At 40.7% G+C, this 25,479-nt stretch overlaps 1 protein-coding gene across 1 annotated transcript in view; it reads right to left on the bottom strand.

The window, feature by feature from the left end:
- Positions 1-25,479, bottom strand: part of itpr3 (inositol 1,4,5-trisphosphate receptor, type 3) — a 307,422-nt gene that overhangs the window by 182,105 nt on the left and 99,838 nt on the right. The window contains exons 18-19 of the mRNA XM_088320630.1: positions 22,025-22,106; positions 11,013-11,128 (exon numbers count right to left, since the gene is read on the bottom strand). Coding sequence (XP_088176756.1) covers positions 11,013-11,128; positions 22,025-22,106 — 198 coding nt within the window. The remainder of the gene's footprint in view (positions 1-11,012; positions 11,129-22,024; positions 22,107-25,479) is intronic.

Below are 25,479 nucleotides of genomic sequence, written 5' to 3'. Positions count from 1 at the left end.
GAAAGGCACGAGGCGCGGCTCTCCCAGCCCACGAGGATACAGCACTACCTCAGCCTACTGTCAACAATGATGGATCAACCAGAGGACAGGCGGCACAAGGACAATGCCAGCAACACAGACTAAGAGGTTAAGTGTACGCGTTATATTTCAAAGTGCTTGTCTACAAATTCTGCATCAATTCTATCAAGGGCTAAAGCAGTAGCTGCATGCACAAAGCTATGAAACAAAAGTCTGAATTGGAACTCAATTTATGTTTACTAAGTTACCGAAAAGATGTTGCAGTTGTTGAAGCAAGAAGCATGTAAATACCCTATGCAATCAAATAATTAAAACAAAAGCAAACATATAATGGATTAAACAAATGTCAAATAAGAACAACAATCAAGTAATAATATGACACCAAGTCCCCAAAAATTGAATCCATCCAGTGTTCCTTGTAGCCAGTAGGGAGTTTCCAAGGTCAACATGACATTGTACAATTACATACAATTCTAATCAATACTAACATGCTCTTATTCAACATGGCGGCGCATGGATGCATGCGGCTAGTTGCTCTCCAGCTAATCTTCTATTTATTGCCGTTCTCTTGTCTTTTTTGCTTTCACTTTTGGACACATGTGTGGCCAAAAATACTTACAGTAGGGACGAACTTATTCGGTTGGGTGGGCGTCTAAATTTCGACTTTTCGGGCACTTTTTATACCGCCTATTATATGACGAGCGAACTTCAAAGAGATTCGGCATCCTTGTGGACAGCTATTCCTCCTAACAAACGACAACGGCGCCGTAAGGACAGAAAACAGAAGCGTGGTTGCCGTGCAGGTAGATGTGTGAAGCGTGCGAAGTCTAAGGAGCAAGAAGGACGCGAGGATGTAACTAATTCCACCATTCATTCCTCGCCGGACAACCGAAGCTTTACACTCAGCGCACACGAACAGCCACAACAGCGGCATCTTTTGAAGATCTCTACAAAGACTACAAAGACTTCAGCTAAGTCAAATGATTCAGCAAAGCTAAAATTTGGTCTTTTAAATATTAGATCGCTTGCTCCTAAAGCTTTACTTGTTGATAACATTATTCGTGATTATAAACTTAACTGTATGGGTCTTTGTGAAACTTGGTTACGCCCGGATGAGTATTTAGCGCTAAATTATGCTTCACCCCCTCACTACGCGAGTAGCCATGTAGCACGCACGTTGAAAAAGGGTGGCGGTGTCGCGCTCATTTCTGAAAAATCGCTCAAATTTAATCCTTGTACCTCTAATAATTACAAGGCGTTTGAGGCTCTTGTGATGCGGTCCTCTCTATTGTCAATTTATGTAATAACTATCTATCGCGCACCTGGGCCATACACAATTTTCTTAGACGAATTTGCTGAACTTTTGTCTGAACTAGTAACCTATGTAGACAAAATTATAATTATGGGGGACTTTAACATTCATATGAACTCCCCACTCAGTTCACTTACTATTGCGTTTAGGTCTCTAATTGATGCATTTGGTTTTAATCAACTGGTTGATTTGCCAACCCATAAAGATGGGAACACGCTAGACTTGATTCTGACTCGAGGAGTTTTAACCTCAAACATTATGGTGTTTCCGAGTACTACCGTTATCTCGGATCATTATTTAGTTACATTTGAGGTGCTAGCTAAATGTAGTGTTAAAAAAGCTGAAGGATTTAGCGGACGCAATTTAAGCACTGGCACAGTTTCTGAGCTCTTTGAACTCCTTCCTGGAGCAGTTGCGTCCTTTCCTTCATACAATGGCTCGATTGACTCACTCATGGATGACTTCAATACCACCCTGACTAGTGTCCTGGATTCAATAGCGCCCATAAAGCTAAAACCACGTCCTAAAAGATGCATGCCTTGGTTTACTGATGAAACTAGAACCCTTAAACAAGAATGCAGGAAATTGGAAAGAAAATGGCGCGCTACCAAGCTTGAGATTTTCCATCAAACCTGGTGTGACAGCTTGTTAAAGTATAAAGCGGCCCTTGCCTCTGCAAAATCAGCCTACCTTTCGAAGGTGATTGCGTCTCAAAAGAACAATCCCAAAGCCCTTTTTGACACTGTAGCATCGCTTACAAGGCAACAGACTATCGCAGATAGTTCGACGCACTCTGCTCATGACTTAATGGTCTTCTTTACTAAGAAGATTCAATGCATACAGGAAGAAATTGCTAAAGAAATTATTAATACCACACATATTAAAGGGCTGAAATCTACAGATGCACGACAGGGTGGCTGTCCTGGGAAATTGTCCGGTTTTAGTGAACTGTCACTTGATGATCTCAAACAGGTGGTGAATGCGGCCAAACCGACAACTTGCCAGTTCGACCCGCTTCCAGGTTCACTTATTAAAAGTATTTTTGGCGTCCTTGGACCTTCAGTTCTAAATATTATAAACATAACACTCTCCTCAGATGTAGTTCCAGCAGCTTTTAAGTCCGTCGTTATTAAACCCACACTGAAACGACCCAACCTTGATCCAGAAATCTTAAGTAATTATAGACCTGTGTCAAACCTACCTTTCCTCTCTAAAGTACTTGAAAAAGTAGTGGCACAGCAGCTGAATGTTTTCATATCCGAGAATAACCTTTTTGAATCCATGCAATCAGGATTCAGGGCTAACCACTCTACTGAGACAGCTCTGATCAAGGTAACAAATGATCTCCTACTGGCAATGGATTCTGGCGCTTCATCACTTTTGCTGCTGCTGGATCTTAGTGCTGCTTTTGAACTAGTGCACCACAATTTCCTACTAGAACGGTTGAAAAAATGGATTGGTCTCTCAGGAACCGTCCTCTCGTGGTTCAGATCCTACCTCTCAGATAGGACGCACTGTGTTAAATATGGTGAAATGACATCTGAGCCCTTTAATGTTACCTGCGGTGTTCCGCAGGGTTCAGTGCTTGGCCCCCTTCTTTTCAGCATTTACATGCTTCCATTAGGTGATATTATTCGCAAGTACAATATCAGCTTTCACTGCTACGCAGACGACACTCAACTATATCTTCCGTTGGAGGAATCTCCCACCTAAACTGTGGAAATTTGGAAGCCTGCCTCATTGAGATAAAAGAGTGGATGTCACTCAATTTCTTGCGTCTTAACTCTGAAAAGACCGAAATGTTAGTCATTGGTCCATCTAAATGCCGTGACTTATTCTCAAAAACTGCTGTGAACATTGACAAATGTCACATCACTCAGTTAAAAATTTAGGTGTCATATTTGACCCTGATCTATCATTTGAAATGCATGTAAAGAAAATTACTAGAACCGCTTTCTTCCATCTTCGTAACATTGCTAAAATCCGTTCAATACTGTCTCAGTCTGATGCGGAAATTATAATTCATGCATTTGTTACCTCCCGTCTCGATTACTGTAATGCACTACTCTCTGGTCTCCAGAAGTCTAGAATCAAGTCTCTTCAGCTGGTACAAAATGCCGCAGCGAGGCTTTTAACTAGGACAAACAAGTACGATCACATAACACCGATTTTGGCTAACCTGCATTGGCTCCCAGTTAGCCATAGATGTGATTTCAAGGTTCTCTTAGTATTATTCAAAATCATACATGGACTTGCTCCCTCTTATCTTTCAGATCTGATTTGCCCCTATGTCCCGGTCCAAAGCCTACGATCTGAGAGTGCCGGTCTTCTGGTGATCCCAAGAGCAAAGAAGTGTTCTACTGGTTCGAGAGCATTCTCCATCCGGGCACCGGTGCTGTGGAATGCTCTTCCCCCTGAGATACGATCTGCAACCTCAGTGGAAATGTTTAAATCTAAACTTAAAACTCACTTCTACTCCATTGCATATGAATAACATACTCTTCTCGTCGGCTGAAAAATAGTCCGTGTAATATAGTGTAATAATCTGTGAAGCCCTTTGAGACTCTTCGTGATTTAGGGCTATACAAATAAAAATGACTTGACTTGACTTGACTTGACTAACTTTGCAGTCGCTCAAACAGTGACTGTAGCCTTCAACCAGGAGAAGATGTCATCAGGTGGTGTCCAACTGTCACTGGGCGTTTCGGCCCTCAAGTTGGTGGGCCGGCAGTGATGGCCAGTCACTGCCCATCTTCTCCTGATTCCCCCCTAAACTCTTCTCTCCTACTCCAGAGCCAGCAAGAGGCTCTCTCCTCGGCTTCCCCCACCTTATGGGCAACTGCCTTTCCTCTCCCTTACACTTATTCCTAGAGCTGTTAATGTGTCCCACACAGACTGTCCTGGGAAGCCCCTGCACCCGACCTCCACTGGGAATAGCCAGGTCTGCCATCCCTTGTCCCTGCACTGTTGGACCAGTTCTTGATATTTGGCGTTTTTCCATTTATGGGCTTTGCTGCATCCATCTTCCCACGGTAAAGTTAGCACAATCCGGATGATTTTATGAGCTTCTTCTGACCAAATTACGATGTCTGGCCTCAAGGAAGTTCGGACTACCTGCGGAAAGTGTAATTTCCTTCCCAGGTTTACCTTCATCTGCCATGCTGGTGCTGTTTGCAAGAGGCTCTTCTTGGTTTCTCCCCTTCCCTGACGAACTGAATGGAAAGTTGTTGGACTAGGTTGAGGCTGGTGCTTCTTCCGCCTTTTCTGCTCCAAGATGTAAGCCAGTGCACCGAGGACCTTGTCGTGGCGCCAGCGGTGTCTGCCCTGGCTAAGAGCAGTCTGGCATCCTGCCAGAATATGCGCCAGTGTCCCTCTCCCACCACATAGCCTGCACTGTGGGTCCTCCCTCAACCCCCAACTGTACAGGTTGGTTGGTGTTGGAAGGGTGTCGTACACTGAACGGAGCAAGAAAGAGATCTGGAAAGGTTCCAACCTCCAGAATTTTGGCCAGGTGATCCTTTGCTTTGGAAGGTCCCACTTCGTCCAGGCTCCTTGGACTCCAAGCTACTCAGCCCTGGACCACCTCCTCCAATTGGCGGACCTCGGCCTGCACCATGTCTCTCCTCTGCCTTGGATCAGGGTCTACCAATACTGGAAATGGGTAGACCCTAGTCCAGGGGTGGCGAACACGTGGCTCTAGAGCCGCATGCGGCTCTTGGCCAGTAAGAATGCTGATCTTTGCCTCATCATATTTTCTATATACTGTGTCTCTTTGCCTTGTTTCATATTTAGTTTTTTGTGTGTATTGAGGGTGGACACTTTCCTTGAAATCAACACATAAAGAATAATTGTTGTATTGTAAGGAGAGAAGTGTGTTATGGGAAATAATGTGTTTTAAATTGTGTCTGTTTGTGTATGTCTGTCTGTCATGGCAGGTCAGTGCGTGGTGTGGCTCTTTGACTCTCACACTTAAAAATGTCGGCTCTTTGTGTCAAACATGTTCACCACCCCTGCCCTAGTCCCTTACGCCCTATGCATGTATTTCCGATGACATCTTTCAACCTCAGCCTGCCTTCTGCCTGATGTACTTGGCTGTCTGCTGCCCATTTACGGCCAGATCTTGTAATCGCGCCCGCGCCCCTTACCATCTCGTCGCAGGAATCTTTGAGCATCATGACAGCCTTATACTTGGCCACCTTGAACTCTTCAACTACCGAAGACAGGGGAAACTATATATTTGGCTTGCAGGGAAGTAATAAGTACAGGACTTTGCAAATATGTCGATCGGCCACAAAATTAATGGGCATGGAAGGAATAATTCCAAAATACCATAGCAGATTTAAATACTACAACTCAAGAGCTAGAATTATTGAAAAAATGGCTTAGAGAAGATTCAAAGAGACAAGCAAAAATGATACATTCAGCACGGATTTTCAAGCCAGTTGCAGCTGTTGAACTTGTGTTCCTCTGAAATGATTGAAAATGGATTGTTGAAGAAAATTGAATAGTTCCCAAATCTCAACAACAGAAACAACACAAAGTTAAGCGAGCTAAGTGACATGATTTAAGAAATAGAATGTGCCAAAAATACAGGATATCTTTCGGGCCCTGCATATCTGGACACAGCCCGTAGAGTGAATCCAATTGTGGCGAAACTTCCATATGCAAGAAAAATGGGTAACAACAGTTTTTAAGTACAAGGAGGAACATGAAGTCACATTTCCCCCTTTCAGTGTCTTTTCAGCGTTCGTGAGACAACAAGCAATAATAAGGAACGATCCTAGCTTCGCAATTACACCATCTGCCAATACAGGCTTCAAGCAAGAAAAAAGCTTCAAAGGCAATGACAGGCAAGTGATAACTGGGAACAAAGCAGACATTGCTCAATATGATAATTCAACCAAAACTTTCAATCACAAATCTATTGTGAGTCCAGAAATTATGTCCGATTCAAAAGAAGCCTTATCCACTCAGAAAATGCAAAACCTTTAGAGTAAAACATATTGATGAGCCGAAGTCCTTTATAAAGGAAAACAAGATTTGTTTTAAGTATTGTGGACCAACAAAACAAGACTGCACAGTGAAAATGAAGTGTCCTGAATGTGGCAGTGAAAGACTTTTGTCAGTGTTACACCCATATATATCTAGTTCCAGCTGAAAGTTTTGAAGCGGAAAAAGATTATGGCGAGGAGAAGCAACCTACGAAGAATGTAGCAGTTGACTAAAAATGCACAGAAATAAGTGGAGATACAAACATGCACAAAAATAAGCCCTTTGTTAGTCTACCCAAGAGGCAAAGGAGAACAGGCAAAACAATTGTATGCAGTGCTTGATGAACAAAGTAACCATTCTCTCGTTAAGTCAAAGTTTTTTGAGCTTTTAATATCAAAGTACACTCAGACATGTACAAGCTCAGAAAATGATCAGGAGTTTGAAATAATGTTGGCAGGACAGCAGCAAACTTTATGATTGAGTCAGTGAATGGAAGTGTAAAACTCCTACTCCCAAACTTAATTGAATATGACATGATCCTAAATGGGGCAGCACGGTGACGCAGTGGTTAGCGCGTGTGCGGCACAGTTCTAAGGTCTCGGGAACCTCCTGTGTTGGTTCAAATCCAGCTACTGGACTTCCTGTGCGGAGTTTGTATGTTCTCCACGTGCTTGCGTGGGTTTCCTCCGGGCACTCCGGTTTCCTCCCACACTCCAAAGACATGCATTTCAGGTGGATTGGCCGGTCCAAATTGTCCCTAGGTGTGAATGAGTGAGCGAGTTGTCTGTCCCTGTGTGCCCTGCGATTGGCTGGCGACCAGTTCAGGGTGTCCCCTCCCCACTGCCCGATGATTGCTGGGATGGGCTCCAGTACCCCCGCGACCATACTAAGGATAAGCGGTGCAGCTAATGAGATGAGATGATCCCAAATTATAGAAATCCCGTCTCGCAAGTGGCTATGCAGTACCCACACTTGCAGAAGATTGCAAATAAAATCCCCCCAGTGAAAGACCGTATACCTATTCTCTTGCTGTTAGGTAGAAATGTCATTCAGGTACACAAAGTGAGACAAGTAATTAATGGGCCATAAAGAGTAAACTTGGGGTGGGTAACTGTCGGAGAAAACTGTCTGAAAAAGACCCACAAGCCTTCTACAGTGAATGTCCTAAAAACCCATGTACAGACGCTGCGTGACCTACGAACGAGTTAGGTTTCGGACGATCGTTTGTAAGTTGAATTTGTTCGTAAGTTGCTTCAGTGCTATATTTTGTATGTTAAAGGCTTATATAAGTATGTTTAAGGATTGTATAAGTAACCTGTCTTGTTTTGTGCTAAAAAATAAATATTTAATAAAATAATATGCTCTATAAAGATAAATAAAGTGAGGTTTAACTTACTTTTGGGAGATGTGCTTTAAGGGGTCCCCCTCTGTGGTAAAAAGTGGCAGAAAAAAAGCTTTCCAACCATTTTCTCAACCCATCAAGCTTTCTTATTTCACTTTAATTTCAAAAGAAACATCTCGCCTCTTCTTTACACTTCACACCAACCCTATTGAATGGATACTAAACAATAAAAACTTCAAAGTTCTTAGCACGCTACGATACAGTACACGTTGTTGAGAAAGAAGTGTTCCAGAACACAAGTAACAGTTGGGTGGCACCATTGCCATTCAGCAGATCTAAACTAAAACTTAAAAGTTACAAAGAGCAAGAACTAAAGGGTCTTCAAACACTTAGAAGAACCCTGGATCAAAACCTTGAAATAAAAAGCCAGCACACAGAATTCATTCAAAACGTGCTGGACAGCGACTATGCAGAGATAGCGTCATGCCTGGACTCAAACAAAGAAAACTTGTACCAACCACCTCAAAGTAAAGCCTTTCGACGGGAAACAACCAAGCAAATGGATTGGAATGAAACACTCCCCATACAAAAGGTTGAAGGGAACGAATGGAAAAACTTGGAGCAGCTACAAGTGCCAATGTCTACAGACTCAGACAAGCCAACTCTTCTCACAATGGTGCTTACAACGCAGTATCTGCACCATCAGGCGACTTTGCACCACCAGACCTCTACAACAAGCAGTGGAAACAGGTTTAGTGCCTTGCAGACTTCTTGGAAGCAATGAAGAAGTGAATATCTTGCGACACTGCAACCAACAATTCTGAACAAAGATCGAAAAGTTCATAAGGTAGAAGTGAAAACTGTTTAAGATGTAAATGTGAAAGTATTTTTGAGACCCATTGTTGATATGGTGCCACTCTTACAAGATGATTAATATGGCGTAATGCACATTTTATTTTCATGTTTTTTTTACTACTAATTGTATAATGGCACAATTGTATTGTACCAGGCAAAAAGTGCTCTGCTTTGTGGTAAAAATTATAGAGTGGTCTTAAGCGCCCTCTACAGTCCAAAATGTTAATTGTTTTGGAAGAGAACGTGAAAGTAGCAGAAACACGGAGACAGAAGCACTACAGGGAGCAGTGTGTAACACTCTGAAGATTCATCAAATTTGTTGTTGCGTTGGACAATTATTGTCTGTAAAATGAAACAGATATACTTTTTTGGGTTATTGTAGGAATTTGTACACATTTACGTACTTTTGTGTGACTTGATATTAGCTTGTGTTAGATTAGCACGAAATGTTTCTGAATAGTTAGCAAGCTAACGGCACTTTTTTGTACTTTGGTTCCTGTTTTCCAGCGACCTTATAGGGGTAGTGGTCAAAGCCATTGCCTAAATATACAGCAGTCAAAAGCAAAGAAATCTGTTTTTTCAGGTCGCAGTTCGTTAGCTGTCTAGTTGGCCAAATCGGTGAAACTTGGGATCAAGGGCAGCATGGTCCTTTTTTAAATAGAAGAAACGATGTGATAAAATGTTTATAGGCATATATCAGGGGTATCCAACCTTTTTCAGGTTAAGAGCTCATTTTTATTACCAATTAGTGCAAATGGCACTTTGTAATGAATTCCTGAAAAAGCAACTTAGCGAGATGGCTTGCTAATTAGCTGAAAGTGTAGCTTGATAGTTACCTAGAATGATAAAGAGGAAACAAAAATAAAATGGGGCTAGATACCTAGCTAAAAGAGAAAAAGGCTGGCTAAATACCCAGATAGAAAGCGGGATAGCTGGCTAGAAAGGAGGCCAAATTTTATCTTATTGACTAGCAAAAGAGGTAAAATGTTAGCTAGCTAACATACAAAAAATGGACAAAAATAGCATGTAAATAGCTTGCTTGATAGTAGCTTGAAAGTTAGCTTGATAGTTAGCTAGAAAAGTAAACAGTTAAAAAACTAAAGGGAACTAGATAGCTAGCTAAAAGAGTAAAAGCCGTCTAAATAGCAAATTAGGAAGCTAGATAGGTAGGTATAAAGGAGGCCAAAATTTTACCTGATAACTGGCAAAAAAAGGTAAAATGTTAGCTACATAACTTGCGAAACGTGTAAAAGGCTAGCTAAATAGCTTGCTAGATAGCTAAAACGGTAGTTTGATAATTAGCTAGAAAAATAAACAGGAAAAAAAATCAACCAGGGAGCTAGATAGCTAACTAAAACGGTAAAAGCTGTCCAAACAGCCAGATAAAATGCTTTATAGCTAGCTAGAAAGGAAGCCAAGATTTAGCTTGATAACTAGCAAAAAATGTAAAATGTTTGCTAGCTAGCATGCAAAATAAAATAAAAAGCTAACTAGATAGCTTGCTAAATTGCTACACATGTTAGAAGATAGCAACTACAAAGGTAGCCAGATAGCTTGCATTTGTTTATGAAACCCATAATATGGAATTTAGTTTGTTTTACTTCCTTTGAAATAAATCAATTAAAATTAATAATTAAATGTGTTTAACACATGAAAAGATTTTCATTCTATTCTTTTGAATAATTGCTCAATAATAATTATCAGTACTTGAATAGACCCCTGGCTTATATCATCTTTTTTCATCATGTATTGCTGAGGTACCCAATTCAAGACTATTGGCGGATACAAAAAAAAGATCATTTATTCCTTTCTGGCCCGTCCCTCTCCGTCAATTTTTTCCCTAATGTGGTTTGCTGAACCTTGCTCTAGGCCATTGGTCTCAAACGTGGGGCTTCAAGCACCAGGGTGCCCCTTAAGTGCAGTAGAGGTGCCCGCAGAACTATTCTAAAAATAGGTCACCAGTTCTGGGTCATAGTGATTTTCTAGTAAAATAGTTTGAAGTATAAACTAAACTAAATTCCATTTTATGGGTTTTACGAAGTGGATGAGCAAAATATTTGCAATTACTTTTAGTTAACTTACTGGCTAGCTAAATTTGACAAGTACAGTATTGCATGTTAGCTAGCTAACTTTGTATAATTTGTGCTAGTTATGAAGCTAAATAGCTAGCTCCCTTTTGTTTTTGTTTTTATTGTTTATCATTCTAGCTAACGATCCACCTACAAGTTGGCTATTTATCAAGCCAGCTAGCTAATTTTCTATTTTAGAGATTCATATCAAACTGGGTGCTTTTAGTGCTCATCAATAACAAAGAGTAGCTCGAAATAGGTTGGAGACCCCTGACTTAGGGTTTGTTGGAACATAAGGAAAATGTTTTGTTTGTTCAGGAAAATAAAGTTTTTTTTAATTTTCTAAACATAAGACCCACTATTAACGGTATTTTATTAACGGGAACAGCAATTGTACAACATTTGTTTTGGAGAGATAATTGACCTGTAGTAGGCAAGCACGTTTTCATCGTGGGCATTGCCTTGTCGCGCTTCTTGAGCTAGTTGCCTGATGCTCTTTTCCTGCTTCTCCTTGGTCTTATCAGCCCACACCAACCAAACCTACAATAAAGAAGAAAAAATATGGTCCATTATCAGTGTTGGTAACAATCAGGGTTCGTACACCTTTTTGTCGGCCAAATTCTTCAATCTTCTTCAGTCTCTCAAAGGAAGGAATCCAGCGCTGATCAAAATTACTTTTTTTTTTTGGGTTGACTTTAATGAGTAAAATAAAGGGGCTATCTTGCTGCAAGCATGTACTTTGTGCTATCTTCAGATGTTCATATCTATGATCTACGATCTCTTTGTGTCAAAACATAAACTCTGACATTCTGCTTCAACAATGCTCGCACAACTTCAGTACGCCAAGGGGCTTTATGTGTTGGGTAATACTGGAGTTTAATACAGAAACCCCAAAAAAGAAATAAAGTACTGTATGTATAAAAAGCAGAAAAATGATCTATCTTTTATTTTTTTGTACTAATTTTAATTTTGATTGCGTGTTTTTTTCAGAAGACCTGTGTCTAACTTAGGGTTAGGGTTAGGGTAAATAGTTAATTTGTTGCATTTATTATTTTTTATAGCACTGAAGAGATGACATTCTTAGTTTTTATTTTATTGTTTTCCATTACCTGGAATTTTTTGTTGTCGTTCAACTTTAAATCTGTTCAGTGTGTACATTTCTTTTGTAGATGTGTGAACCTTTTTATTTATAATGCATGTGTTTTTCAGGGATCCCCTGCAAAGCATTCCAAATTACAAACTACTAAATAATTTGGAGCATACGTTTTTATTTTATTGATTATATATCACCCAAAATAATCCGTGAGGATCAGTATGGGAGCAAAAAGAGTCAGCTTTTCTCAGTGAGCTGAGCCTAAAAAGCCGTTTTCCAGAAAAAAAAAAACAAAAAAAAACGATTTCCCATGACTTGTCTGATGAACCACTAGGAGGCAGTAACACTTCACATAAAAACTCGATAATGAGGACTGGAGCCACCACCTGTATAATTTATACGCCAGACTGCCAGGAAACACGGCAATGTAAACAATTTCAAGCACTTTCAAGCACATTACCCAAAATTCAAGTATTGTTCTGACATTAAACACAACATTAAAATTCTCTTGGGATTCTGTGTTGTTGACTTTACATTTACTGAGCATAAAAAGAGTTAAAAATATTGAGTATTTAATCTCCTTTTTGTGTATTTGGAAAAAATAATTTTATTTCCTCTGTTTTTTTAGAGTTACCGTAAATTACGGACTATAGAGCGCACCTGATTATAAGCCGCACCCACCACTTTTTAGGTGATTTGCCAATTTTGTACTTACACAAGCCGCACCGTTGTATAAGCCGCATGCGCCCGCATGAAGTCTTGTGCCATGATCACAATTTTAACCCTAAATCAGGCTGAAAGTTCCACGATTGTAACTGCGGGGTTTTTAAGGGTTATTGATCCATCTTTGTTATTCATTATCCATTATTCGTTATCGGTCAGTTCATAATACGCTACAAAGCCTAGGAGCCGGGAAACTTACTCTCAGCAGAAAGGCTAAGCTAAGGTCCTAGCCTCAAAGCCTTGCTACAACTTCAGAACTACAGTTGCAACTGGGGTTTTGGGGTTTTTAAGGGTTATTGTTCTATCTTTGTTATTCATTATCCATTATCCGTTATCGGTCAGTTCATAATACGCTACAAAGCCTAGGAGCCGGGACACTTACTCTCAGCCAAAAGGCCAAGCTAAGGTCCTAGCCCTAAAGCCTTGCTGCGATCATTGCGAATGCACCGATCCCGGAGGTACTGCAATACCGGGCCGATGCGTGGAGTGGACAGAGCAAGCTCTGCATAGACAGTACACAATCTTATAACCACAGTTGGCATCATAAATGGAAAATGATACCCGTAGATAACGTATGATGCAGACTTGTAAAGTCCGGGTCCCGTTGAAAGTAATCCAAGGAAACAAAATGTATATTTCCAAAGTTGAGGGTCGGAAAAATATAATTCCACTATTGTCCGCTGCGACAACAGACAGATCTACCGGTAACTCAGCTTTACCCATTTCCCATCAGCCCGCGTTTGCTCCGCCCCTTCTTTTTGATTCGTCTGTAGAACACATAACAGAATAAATCTCTAAAATAAATACATTAGAAAAATATACAGTTGCAAATACATATTATACATGGTTACACATATTTACGAAGAAAGACGGTACACCGAGAGAGTTTTCAAAGCTTTAATAATAATAATATAACTTTCATCCCAAACCGTTTCTTTGAAAGGTACCAATACACTAGTAGGATCACGCTCGCAATGCATCTAACGTGCCTATCAAAAGAAAGCATCCCGTAATTGTGAATTTCACGGTAGATCGTCCTCACCTTCCTCCTCATAACTATTGCCATCAAGGGCATCTTCCTCATTATCGAACGTATCTTAACTTTACAGACAATGTATGCTAAACTTAGAGGTTGCAGTCTTTCTTGGCGCACATATTCTACTGGTCTTAATCTTACCTTTTAAACTCGAGCGCCGCTGGTGGCCGTTAGAAAAATTCCATAAATTGGCCGCTTCACTGAATAAGCCGCAGGGCTGAACATTTGGGAAAAAAGTAGCAGCTTATAGTTCGGAATTTACGGTAATGTGTTTATATAATAATGTATATTATGTTTTCCACTTTTATTTATTATTTTTCCCCTTGTCTTTGATTTTTGGTTTAGTTTTATTTTTAATTTTTCTATCTATTTTTTCAATCTTACTTAGAATCAGGGGTCTAAAACTTCCAGTTAGGGGGCAATTTGCGGCCCTACAAATGACAGTTTGAGCCTCCGCTGAAGGAAAAAGTTAAAGGGACAGTGAGTGTTAAAAATCACAAGAATGACATCATTTTTTTTTTTTTTCTGCCAGATTTTTGTATTTTTTTTGGGTACCATTGTCAGCAAGATGTCAATTATGTCGGCTTCATATAGGTGAGGCTCATGATAGTTCATGTATTTTTGCTAATTATTTAATTAAATTGTCTTTTTTTTTAATGAGAAACATTTTTTACCCTGAGGAGGCATTGAATAATACAGACTGTCCCTCTAAGTGCAGCCCTAGTGTATTATGCATTAATTTATTCCTAATTAATGGATGTTCATATGGGGCGGCACGGGAGTGCTATGGTTAGCGCATGTGCGACACAGTTCTGAGGTCATGAGATCGAACCTTACTGTGGGAATTTTGCATGTTCTCCCCGTGCTTGCATGGGGTCCTCCGGGCAATCCGGTTTCCTCCCACATTCCAAAAACATGCATTTCAGGTTAACTGGCCAGTCCAAATTGTCCCTAGGTGTGAATGAGCCCTGCGACTGGATGACAACCGGTTTAGGGTGTCCCCTGCCCTCTGCCCGAGGAAAGCTGGGATGGGCTCCAGCACCCCCGCGACCCTGCGGTGCAGATAATGGATGCATTGATGGATGGATTTTCATATGATCTTATAGCTTTTTATCCTCAGATCTTATTTTGTTTAGGGAATTAAAAAACAAATCATATTCAAAAACAGGATCATTTTTTTTTTTTTTTTTTTTTTTTTTTAACTTTTTATTTCTCACACCAATTTTGACAGAGGTTTGATTCCTCCATCATACATCAACACAAAATATATACACTTGACACACTCATAAATAACAGAAGAAACAACAAAGAAGAAAAAAAATACTATTAATAGAAAGGAAGAATAAATGTTCATACAATACATCCATACAAAAAGAAATATATATATATATATATATATATATATATATATATATATATATATATACATACATATATATAAAATAATAAATCAAAATATACACCCAAAAAAAAAAAAAAAAACAACGGACATAATAAATAGGGGGAGGTGTTTAGACATCAAGTAAAATTTGTGTGATAGGTTTCCATCTTTTCTCAAATTGGTCAAGTTTCAGTTGAAGTCTTGCAGTGATTTTTTCCATAATGTACATTTGCTTTAATTTGTCTCTCCATTGTTTTATGTCAGGAGGTTGTGGTTTCAGCCAGGACACTGTGATCATTTTCTTTGCTACCAGAAGCATTACCCTTAGTATATATTTCTGTTGACCAGATAGTAATTCTTCTGGCAAAATTCCTATTACGTAAGCCTTTGGGTCCAACCGCAACTCCCAGCCCGTGATTAATTTTATTTCTCTCTGGATACTTCTCCAAAAATTTAATATTACAGGGCAATTCCAGAAAATATGCGTAAAGTCACCGACCCCCCCACAATTACGCCAGCATAGATTTGAGGTATTTTTATATTTTGAAGTGATAGAGGGTGTATAGAAGAATCGCATTTTTACTTTCCATTCAAACTCCCTCCATGTCGGGCTGTTGGTTATTTTGTGTCCCTCTTTCAATGTTTTTTCCCATTCGTTGTCTTTTATCGCTACATTAGTTTCTTGTTCCCATTTTTCCTTAACTGCCATGTCCTCATTACTGAGATCCATTCTCAGGGCTTTATATAGTTTTGATATAACCCCCTTTATTGATTGTCCTTTTGTATACGATATTAATAATTCCTCTACCTTAGTTGGCTCCTTACATATTTTCCCCCATTCCTCGTGTTTCTGGAGGTAATGCCTTAGTTGCAAATATTTGTAAAAATCACTTCTGGGTAGGTCAAACTCTTGTTGGAGTTGTTCGAATGATTTCATTGCCTGTGCTTCCAATACTTGGGTAATCAACATCAGTCCTTTTTGGGCCCATTTTTGAAACCCTACTTCCATACCCCCAGGTTTAAAGTCTGGATTTTTCGCTATTTTGGTAGCCCTATTCACAGATCTTGATATTTTTAATTTTTTTTGTATAGTTGACCAAGTTTTAATAGTTCCCTTAATCCATTCATTCTGGATTTTTAATTTCTTCCACCTCGTGACTGATATGTATGGTAACGATTCCACCAGCATATTTGGACAAGATCGTTGCTCCATGTCCACCCATATCGCATCTTTGTCTGTTGTAATCCACAAGATGAGTGCTTTAATTTGAGCTGCCCAATAGTAATATTTAATATTGGGTAGGTCTAGGCCCCCCTTTTCTTTAGGAGCTAACAGGGTTTTGTATTTTATTCTAGGTTTCTTGTTTTGCCAAAGGAATTTTGCTATTAACTTATTTAACATTTTAAATGTGGATGCCGGGATCAGAATTGGAAGGGATTGAAACAGAAATAATAGTCTTGGTAATATGTTCATTCTGATTGTTTCTATCCTGCCGATAAGACTTAAGGGCAAAATTTCCCATTTTTCCAAATCTTTCCTTATTTCTTTTATCAACATTCCATAATTTGCATCAAACAGCTGTGTGGAATGTGGTGTAATGGTCACCCCCAAATATTTAAACCCTTTATTTGTCCATTTAAAATCAAACCTTTCAATCACATCTGTTGGACATTTTCCTGATATCATCATTGCTATTGATTTGCTCTCGTTATTTGAATACCCAGCTACTTCTCCATATATTTTAAGGCTCTCCAACAGTGGTGGTATTGATAACGAAGGTTCCTTCAGCATTACCAACAGGTCGTCTGCAAACAATGATATTTTATGTTCTGTTCCTCCTTCATCCAATATCCCCCTTATTTGCTCATTTTGTCTAATTGATTCTGCGAGTGGTTCTATGCTTATTGCAAACAAGAGTGGGCTTAAGCAATCCCCTTGCCGGACTCCTCTTTTGATTTCAAAGAAATCTGAACAGTGACCATTTACTCTAAGACGAGATTTCGGATTTTTATAGATAATTTTCACCCATTCAACAAATATTGGAGGGAAGCCAAAAGCTATAAGTGATTGATGTAAGAAGCTCCATTTCACCCTATCGAAAGCTTTTTGTGCATCCAAGCTCAGTAACATCGAGGGTTGGGTCTTAGATTTTGTGCTCGTAATTATGTTTAGTATCCTCCTAATATTGTTTGCACCCTGCCTTCCCGGAATAAACCCTGTTTGATCATTTCTAATTAATTTCGCAATAAATTTCTGCATTCTTTTTGCCAGTATGCTTGTAAGAATTTTTAGATCATTACAAAGTAAACTAACTGGTCTATAGCTTTCACACAATATTGGGTCTTTTCCTTCTTTGTGCAGGACTGTTATGGTGGCTTCCGACCATGATTTGGGGGGATCTCCTTTTGTTAGAGCATAGTTAAATACTTTCTGCAGTACTGGTGTTAATTCTTCCTTAAAGCTTTTGTAGAACACCCCCGGGAATCCATCCGTTCCTGGTGATTTATTTATTTTTAAGTTATTTATTGTATCTTGTATTTCCTGTTTTGTAATGGGGCGAATAATTTCTAATGTATCCCCCCCTGTTAGTGTTGGTAAATGTAGTTTTCCTAAAAAGTTTTGTGCCGTGTAGTTATCTAAGTCATTTTCTGAGTCCTTGTATAATTCTTTATAATAATCTGCAAATGCTTCTGCTATACCTTTGGGTTTTACTAAACATTGTTTAGAGATAGGATGTTTTATTTGTGATATAATTCTATCTGTTTGGGCCTTTTTAAGTTGGAAGGCTAGCAGTCGACTGGCTCTATTGCCCATTTCATAGTATCTCTGGTTCACAAAGCGCAGAGCCCCTTCTGCTTTATTTGTCAAAAGTTCATCTAATTTGCTTCTGGTTGTTTTTAATACCTGTAATCTGGATTCATTTGGTGTTTTTTTATGTTCTTCTTCTAGTTCCTTAATCTTATCCTCCAATTCCTTCTGATTCTTTAAGCGTATTCGTTTCAGCCGGGACGATATTTCTATTAATTTCCCCCTTATTACAGCTTTCCCTCCTTCCCATAATATTGTTGGAGAAACCTCATTGTTGTCATTGATTTGGAAATATTCTTTTATACACCGTTTTATTTCCTGTACTACGTTTTTATCTGAGAGGAGAGATACATTCATCCTCCAATACCTAAAATGGGGTTCATTGTCTAAACTTAATTTCAAAGTAATTGGAGAATGGTCACTTATAGTAATATTCTCTATACCACACTCTACTACTGTATGCATATGTTGTCTTGAAATGTAAAAGTAATCAATTCTCGAGTAGCTGCCATGCGGGTTTGAATAGAAAGTATAGTCTTTAGTTTGGGGATTCTTCTCTCTCCATGGATCTATCAATCCCAATTCTTTAGTTATGTTATTTAACATCCTCGACGTCTTTGTATTTGTTCCATGTACTGAAGGATACTTGTCCACTTTGCAATTCTGTACAGTGTTAAAGTCACCTCCTATAAGTAACATTCCCTTCGCACAGTTGGTTATTACTTTAGCTAATATTTGAAAAAAAGTCCCCTTTTCCTCAACTGGTGCATAAACATTCATTATTGATATTTCCCAACCAGCCATTGACCCTATAATCATTATATATCGCCCCAGATTGTCCTTCACTTCTTTTTCGACTTTAAACGCCACCCCTTTTCCAAGTAAAATTGCTACTCCCCTCCTTTTACCATAGGATGCGTAGAACACCTGGTTCACCCATTCTCTTTTTAGCTTCTTATGTTCAATCTCGGTCAAATGTGTCTCTTGTAATAATGCTATTGAGCTCTGCAATGTCTTGAGTTGATTCAATATCTTTTTTCTCTTGATGGGGTGGTTTAGCCCATGTACATTATATGAAACAATATTTAGATTGCTCATGTTTTGTATTGAGTCTCACTGATTTTTGAAGCATACAGAAACACTACATTAATTACTAACACCTCCATTGACAAAACAAACCAAATTACTAACAAACATATTGACAAGCACACATAATTTCCCACCAAAAAGAAAAAAAACACACCCAAAAAACAAAAACCCATGTCTTCCAAGAGTCCAATTGGAGAGTTGTGGCTACCCTCCTGGAAATATGCACTCAGTGCGTGAACAACTTTTGTACCGTCGTCCATAGTTATAACTAACTAAATATTTTAAAGTAGCTCTATGCCAATATATGTACATACATTGTTTTAATTTAAAGATAACAATTTTACTTGGTATTTTACTTACTTCTAACTTATTGAATTTATAATAGAAAGGGCATATATGGTCCTTACTCTTTCTCCCCAAATCCGAATATGGCTTCGTTTTGCTCCATAGGAGCTTGTAAGTCACCTTCTATGATGGGGGTGTTCCCTTGTCTTCCTCTCGATTCCGGTCACTGTGGTCCAAATGTTCTTTGACAACATCTTTTGCAGTGTCTCCGTGTTGTCCTCTTCCACTTCGATCCCCATTTCTTTTAGCAATGTTGCTGCCTCCATCAGTGTAGAGAATGTTCTTATTCCTGAGTCCAAAAACATCTTCAGCTGGGCGGGATATGGTGATTGTGCCTTTACGTTCTTTTCCTTTAACTTTTTGATAACGTCCCTTACTTGTTTCCTCTTTTTTTGGATTTCTGTGGTGTAATCTTGGTTGAAGTACACGGTCTTGCCTTCGTACGTTGTCTTCTGCTTCCATGCTTCTTTCATTACGGATTCTTTCACTATGTAGTCGGTGAAACGTACGATAATTGCCCGTGGCAGTGCTTTACCTTGAAACTTGTTCCCCAGTGAGCGGTGTGCCCTCTCAATGCGCACATCCATATGTTCGGTTGTCGGAATGTTTGATTTAATAAAGTTTGTTATGAAGCCGATTGTGTCTTTTCTCTCGGCACCCTCGGGATTCCCATGTATCCTAATGTTGTTCCGTCGTGATCTCGACTCCAAGTCCTCACACTTTGTTGCTAGTTTGGTGGTTTGTTGGAGCAAGGAGACTATTAATTGCTCTAGTTTTGACGTTCGCTCTTCCGTGTTAGCATGTAGCTCCTCCATGCTTTCCACCCTCCGCTCCAGCAACACAGTGCGCTCCAGAAGTTCTTCGATGCTCTTTTCCAGTCTTGTCATCGCAATCTTGCTGTCCCTTGCTGCTTCAGTGTGTTCTTGCCGTAATTTACGGATTTCGTGGAGGATGGCCGAGTCACGTCCCTCGTCGACCGATGCCATTCCTTCTGCTCCCTCGATCTTTTTCTCCTTAGCGCCCTTTTCCTCGACAAGTTTCCCCTTCTTGACCATGTTTTGTTGAATAATTTGTCTTTAATATGAGTCACAATTTATACCTTTTCTGTCTTTCTCCAAGTAAGTATTACATTACTCTTTAGTGATTTTTGTCAGAGCTACTTTCCTTGCTGCCGTCTACAAAAAGTTTCCCCTGTTTATTTTCGTTACTCTGATTCATTATCAATCTCGTCGGTCTTTGGCTTCCTGTGCTTCCACGCCAGACTGGCTTCCTAACGTGCATGACTCCCCATTTCCCATAAGAAAAAAGGCTTGTGTGAGAACGTCACACGATTGGGTCCTGTATCTGTTCTGGTTCTTTTCAGTACGGGCTAACCACAAAATGGACCCAACAAACGCTCACACAAGCGCGGATTGGGGAGAGCTGTCAAGTGACGTCACCGTCCTTCAGCTGCTGTTCCAGGAAACTGAACAGATCGTGCGGCGTCGGCAAGAGAAATTAGCTAAGCTTACTGAGCTCTGGTCGCGTCGGCTGTCGGCAACGGCCCCGCCTCCCGGGGGCTCTCCTCCTGCCGTGCTGTCGCGTTTCCTGCCCATTCGGCCCACGGACTCGCCTGCCATGGGTAATGCTGTACATCGAATGGGGTTTTTGGGAAAATTTGGCGCCGATATATCCAAGGTCCCCATCGGCCTCTCTGCCGCGCACGTCGGCCTGCCTGAATCGTCCGTCCACCTGCCTGAATCGTCCGTGGGCCTGCCTGACTTATCCGTCGGCCTGCCTGACTCGTCCGTCTGCCTGCCTGAATCGTCCGTCGGCCTGCCTGAGTCGTCTGTCTGCCTGCCTGACTCGTCCGTTTGCATGCCTGTCGGCCTGCCTGACTCGTCCGTTTGCATGCCTGTCGGCCTGCCTGACTCGTCCGTCTGCCTGCCTGAATCGTCCGTCCGCCTGCCTGAATCGTTCGTCGGCCGGCCTGAGTCGTCTGTCTGCCTGCCTGACTCGTCCGTTTGCATGCCTGTCTGCCTGCCTGACTCGTCTGACTGCCTGCACATCCACCTACCCGGGTCGTCAGTCTGCCTGTCAGACTCGTCAGTCTGCCCACCTGTCTCGACGCCCGCTGGCCTGCCGAGCACTGTATTTTGTTTTTTGGGACTTCTGGAGTCGTCCCTTGACGGCAGGTTTCTGTCATGGTTGCCATGGCGCCCAATTGGCCGCGCCCCAGTGTGTCATGGTTGCCGTGGTGCCCAATTGGCCCCGCCCGTGCGTGTCACGGTTGCCATAGTGCCCAATTGGCTCCGCCCGTGTGGTGCCAGCTGCGGCTAATTGAGAGATTGACTTTCTGTTTAAAGCTCAGCGCTCTATTGCTTCAGTGTCAGCCCGTCATACGAACTTCTGCCCCACAAGGCGTGGGTTCTGACTCGATCCTGTTTTCCTGTGATATCTCCAGGCCGGTATTATTCCCGTTTATTTTTGTACTGTTTAATTTCAGGTTCCAGTTTTGTTTTCCGTCTATTTTTGTCCTGTTTGTTGGTTTCTCCAGTTTTTGTTTCCCGTCTAGTTTCCCCTGTTTATTTTCGTTACCCTGATTCATTATTGATCTCGCCGGTCTTTGGCTTCCTGTCCTTCCACGCCAGACCAGCTTCCTAACGTGCATGACTCCCCATTTCCCATAAAATAAAAGGCTTGTGTGAGAACGTCACGCGATTTGATCCTGTATCTGTTCTAGTTCTTGTCATTTACCTAATGTTGAGGTGTTTGAATTTTCCCTGGCCCTCATGTAGGTTATAGCTCAGGGGATGGTGTAATAATATTCTAGGTTTGCAATAATCTGTGGTCTGTGCAGCCCTTTGAGACTCTTTGTGATTAAGGGCTATACAAATAAACATGACTTGACTTGACAAAAACTCATACAGAAATGGAAAGGGTGAAACAAAATATAATACACTTTATTTACAAAGACTTACCTCATCTTCTTCTGTAATGTCCTCTATTCCCATATACTGTGAGTGGATTTCAACTTGAACAACTTCTGTGGGTGTCCTCCGCCTAAAATTAAGTAAACAATAATTTTGAACAATTTTTGTGGCATATTAAGTATTCTTCTGAATGAACATGAAATTATCCAAAAAATCTCCTATTCTGATCAGCTGTGTAAAATTAATAATGAGCATATTGAGTCTACCTCATCTTCTTGTTAGTGTCGCAATCTGTGAGTAAACGTTATATGAAATTTTTTAACAGCATGCAACTCACATGTGTGACTGAAACACATTCAGAATTAAGATGCATGCTCTACATGTTTTTAGAGAATTTTCTTCCTCCACTTAGGTGAATCTGTCATGATCGTGAGAACCACCGTTCGCCTGAGGACGCCAACTAGAGGTAAGATCTTGATTCTTAAGGTGACCCTAACCCCTTGCACTAAACTCTAGTCCTATCATCTACCACAATCCTACCCACTAGCCTCTGACCTGTTACCCTGAATCTTGACTGTAACCCTAACCTATTGCACCTGATCCCTAGCCTAACTCCTAACCTTCACCTCAACCTTAACCCATGACCCTAGCCCTAACTCGAGCCCTTACCCTTAATCCGAACTGATAACCTTAACTGCTAACCCTGACACCTCACCCTGACACCTAACCTCTAACCATTAAGGCCAACCTTAACCCTAATCTTAACCTCAAATGTAACCCTTACACTAACCCTAAAACCTAACCCTGAAACTAAATATAACCCCCACATCTAAATCTTAGCCCGTTACCCTAAGCCCTAACCCTAAATCCTAACTCTAAGTCCAACCCTTAACATTAACCCTAAACCTATCCTCTAACGCCAACACTAACCCCTAACATTTAATACTAACTAATAATCACAACCCTATACCCTAATGTTTACCCTAACCCCTAACTCTTGATATTACACGTAACCCTTAATGTTAATACTTATCCTATCCCCTACCTGCGTAATCCTAACCGCTAACCCTATACCCTAACCTTAACCCTAAATCGCAACACTAACCGTGACCTTAACCCTAACTCTAACCCTAACCCTAGCTATAACCCTAAATCATAATCCTATATCCTAACCCTTAACCCTTAAACCTATCCCTAACCCCATACCTCTAACCCTTAACCGTAACCCTAACCATAAAGTCTAACCCTAACAATTCACTTAACCGTAACCCTCGCCCAAACACTAACCTTAACCCTGACCCTAAAGCCTAACCCTTAACCCTTAACCACTGTCTCTTAACCCTAACCCTAATCTTTAGCCTCAACCTCAACCGATAACGCATACCCATAACTCTGACTGTAACCATGGCCCTAACCCCCTAACCATAACCCCTAACTTATGATATTACCCATAACCCTTAATGACCCATCTCCTACTCTACCTAGGTAATACTAACCGTTAACCCTAAACCCTAACCCTAAATCTTAACCCTAATGTTAACCCTAACTGTAACCCCTAACCATGACCTTAATCCTAACTTTAACTCTAACCCTAAATCCTAACCCTAAATCCTAACCTAATACTAAACCTTACCAAAAACCCTAGCCTTAACCTTAACCCTAACGTAAAACTAATTCTAAACCTAACCCTTGCCCCAACTGTCACCCAAGCCCTTACCCTAACCATAATTTTAACCCTGACCATATTGCCTTAACCCTAACACTAACCCTAAACCATATTTCTAGACCCTAACCCTAAAAACTAACCCTAGATTCTAACCCTAAATCCTAACCCTTAACCCCTTACTCTAACCGTAACTCTAATCCCTAACCCCAAACCCTGACTTTAACCCCTGATCATTACCCTCACGCCTAACTCCTAACCTAAACTCTAGCCCTAACCATAACTTTAACCCCTAACCCTAAATCCTAACCCTACTCCCTAACCCTAAATCCTAACCCCTATCTCTTAACTATAAACCTACTGTAACTCGAACCCTTATCCTTAGCCTCAACCCATAACTATTACTGTAACCCTAGCCCTATTCCCTAACCCCTAACTTTAACCCCTAACATTTTACCATAAACCCAACGCCTAAATTTAGCCATAAATCTTAACCCTGACCGTAATCCCAACCCTTATCCCTAACTCTACATCCTAACCCTAACCCTTAACCCTAACCTTGAATCGTAACCCCTAATCCTAAATCCTAACCCTAGCCCCCAACTCCTAACCCTAACTGTAATCCTAGCCCTAACCCCTAACCCCTAACCCTTAACCATAACCCACAATCTTAAACCCTAAACCTAACCCTAAAACCCTAAACCTAACCCTAACAATATCACTAACCCTAACCGTGACAGCGACAGAAACCCTAAGCCCTAACCCTAAATCCTAACGATTACCCCTACCCCTAACTGTAACCCTAGCCCTAACAACTAACCCTATATCTTGACATTTAACTAACCCTAACCCCTTACCCTAACCTTAATATAACCCCTAACCCAATATCCTATATAATATCCCAAAACCCCAAATCCCAGAACCCCAAAATCCCAAAACCCCAAAATCCCCAAACCCAAAAATCCCCAAACCCCCAAATTACGAACGAATTAAAAGTTCGCAGCAGAGTAAAAATGAAATGTGCTTGTACTTTGTTAAAGTAAGTCTTTTTTAATATAGTATTTTATTTTGTGCGGGTTAGGGTTAAATTACATTTTTCCTGCTTATTTCTAATTTTCTCTTTTGATTTTTTTGATTTCTTGTTTTGTTTCTTTTTTCTTGGCTTTTTTTCTCTCTTTATCATTGTTTCCTTCGTATTTTCTTTGTTTTCCTCTCTTTTTCCTTTTTTCTGCCTTGTTTCTTTTTTTTCCTATCTTTTGACTTATTTTTTGTTGTCAAAGAAAAGCCCGAACATTTTAGGCCCGAATTTGGGGTCTGGCTCGCCTTAATCTATACCTGCACCAAGGCACACTTGCCCACTGGTTGATGACCGATCTTGTAGTCGTTTCATCAGACTTCCAGCCGCATGTTTTGGATACTTTTGTGAAAGTTCTTAATTGATCACCATGTGGTTGTGAGTTGGGGGAAGATGCCAGTCTGACCCAGCGTGTTATGTGGATTATGAGGATTACTTTTTTGGACTTCTCCTGTGCCTTCAACACCATACAGCCTCTGCTACTTTGTGGTAAACTGACAGAGATGGGAGTAGGCTCACACCCTCTGGCATGGATTACGGACTACCTGAAAGGCAGACCCCAGTATGTTGTACTGTGGTCAGCAGCATGGGAGCGCCGCAGGGGACCGTGCTCTCTCCAGTCCTGTTCACCCTGTATACGTCAGACTTTCAGTACAACTACGAGTCCTGCCACGTCCAGAATTTTGCTGACGACACTGCTATCGTGGGATGTATCAGAAGTGGGCAGAAGGAGGAAGAGTACAGGAAATTGTTCCAGGACTTTGT

This window comes from Urocampus carinirostris, chromosome 17 (assembly GCF_059441175.1).
Source record: "Urocampus carinirostris isolate Australia breed hairy pipefish chromosome 17, RoL_Ucar_1.0, whole genome shotgun sequence".
Lineage (NCBI taxonomy): Eukaryota > Metazoa > Chordata > Actinopteri > Syngnathiformes > Syngnathidae > Urocampus > Urocampus carinirostris.
Note: the sequence above shows the minus strand (reverse complement) of the source record. Positions and strands in the feature narration are given on the sequence as shown.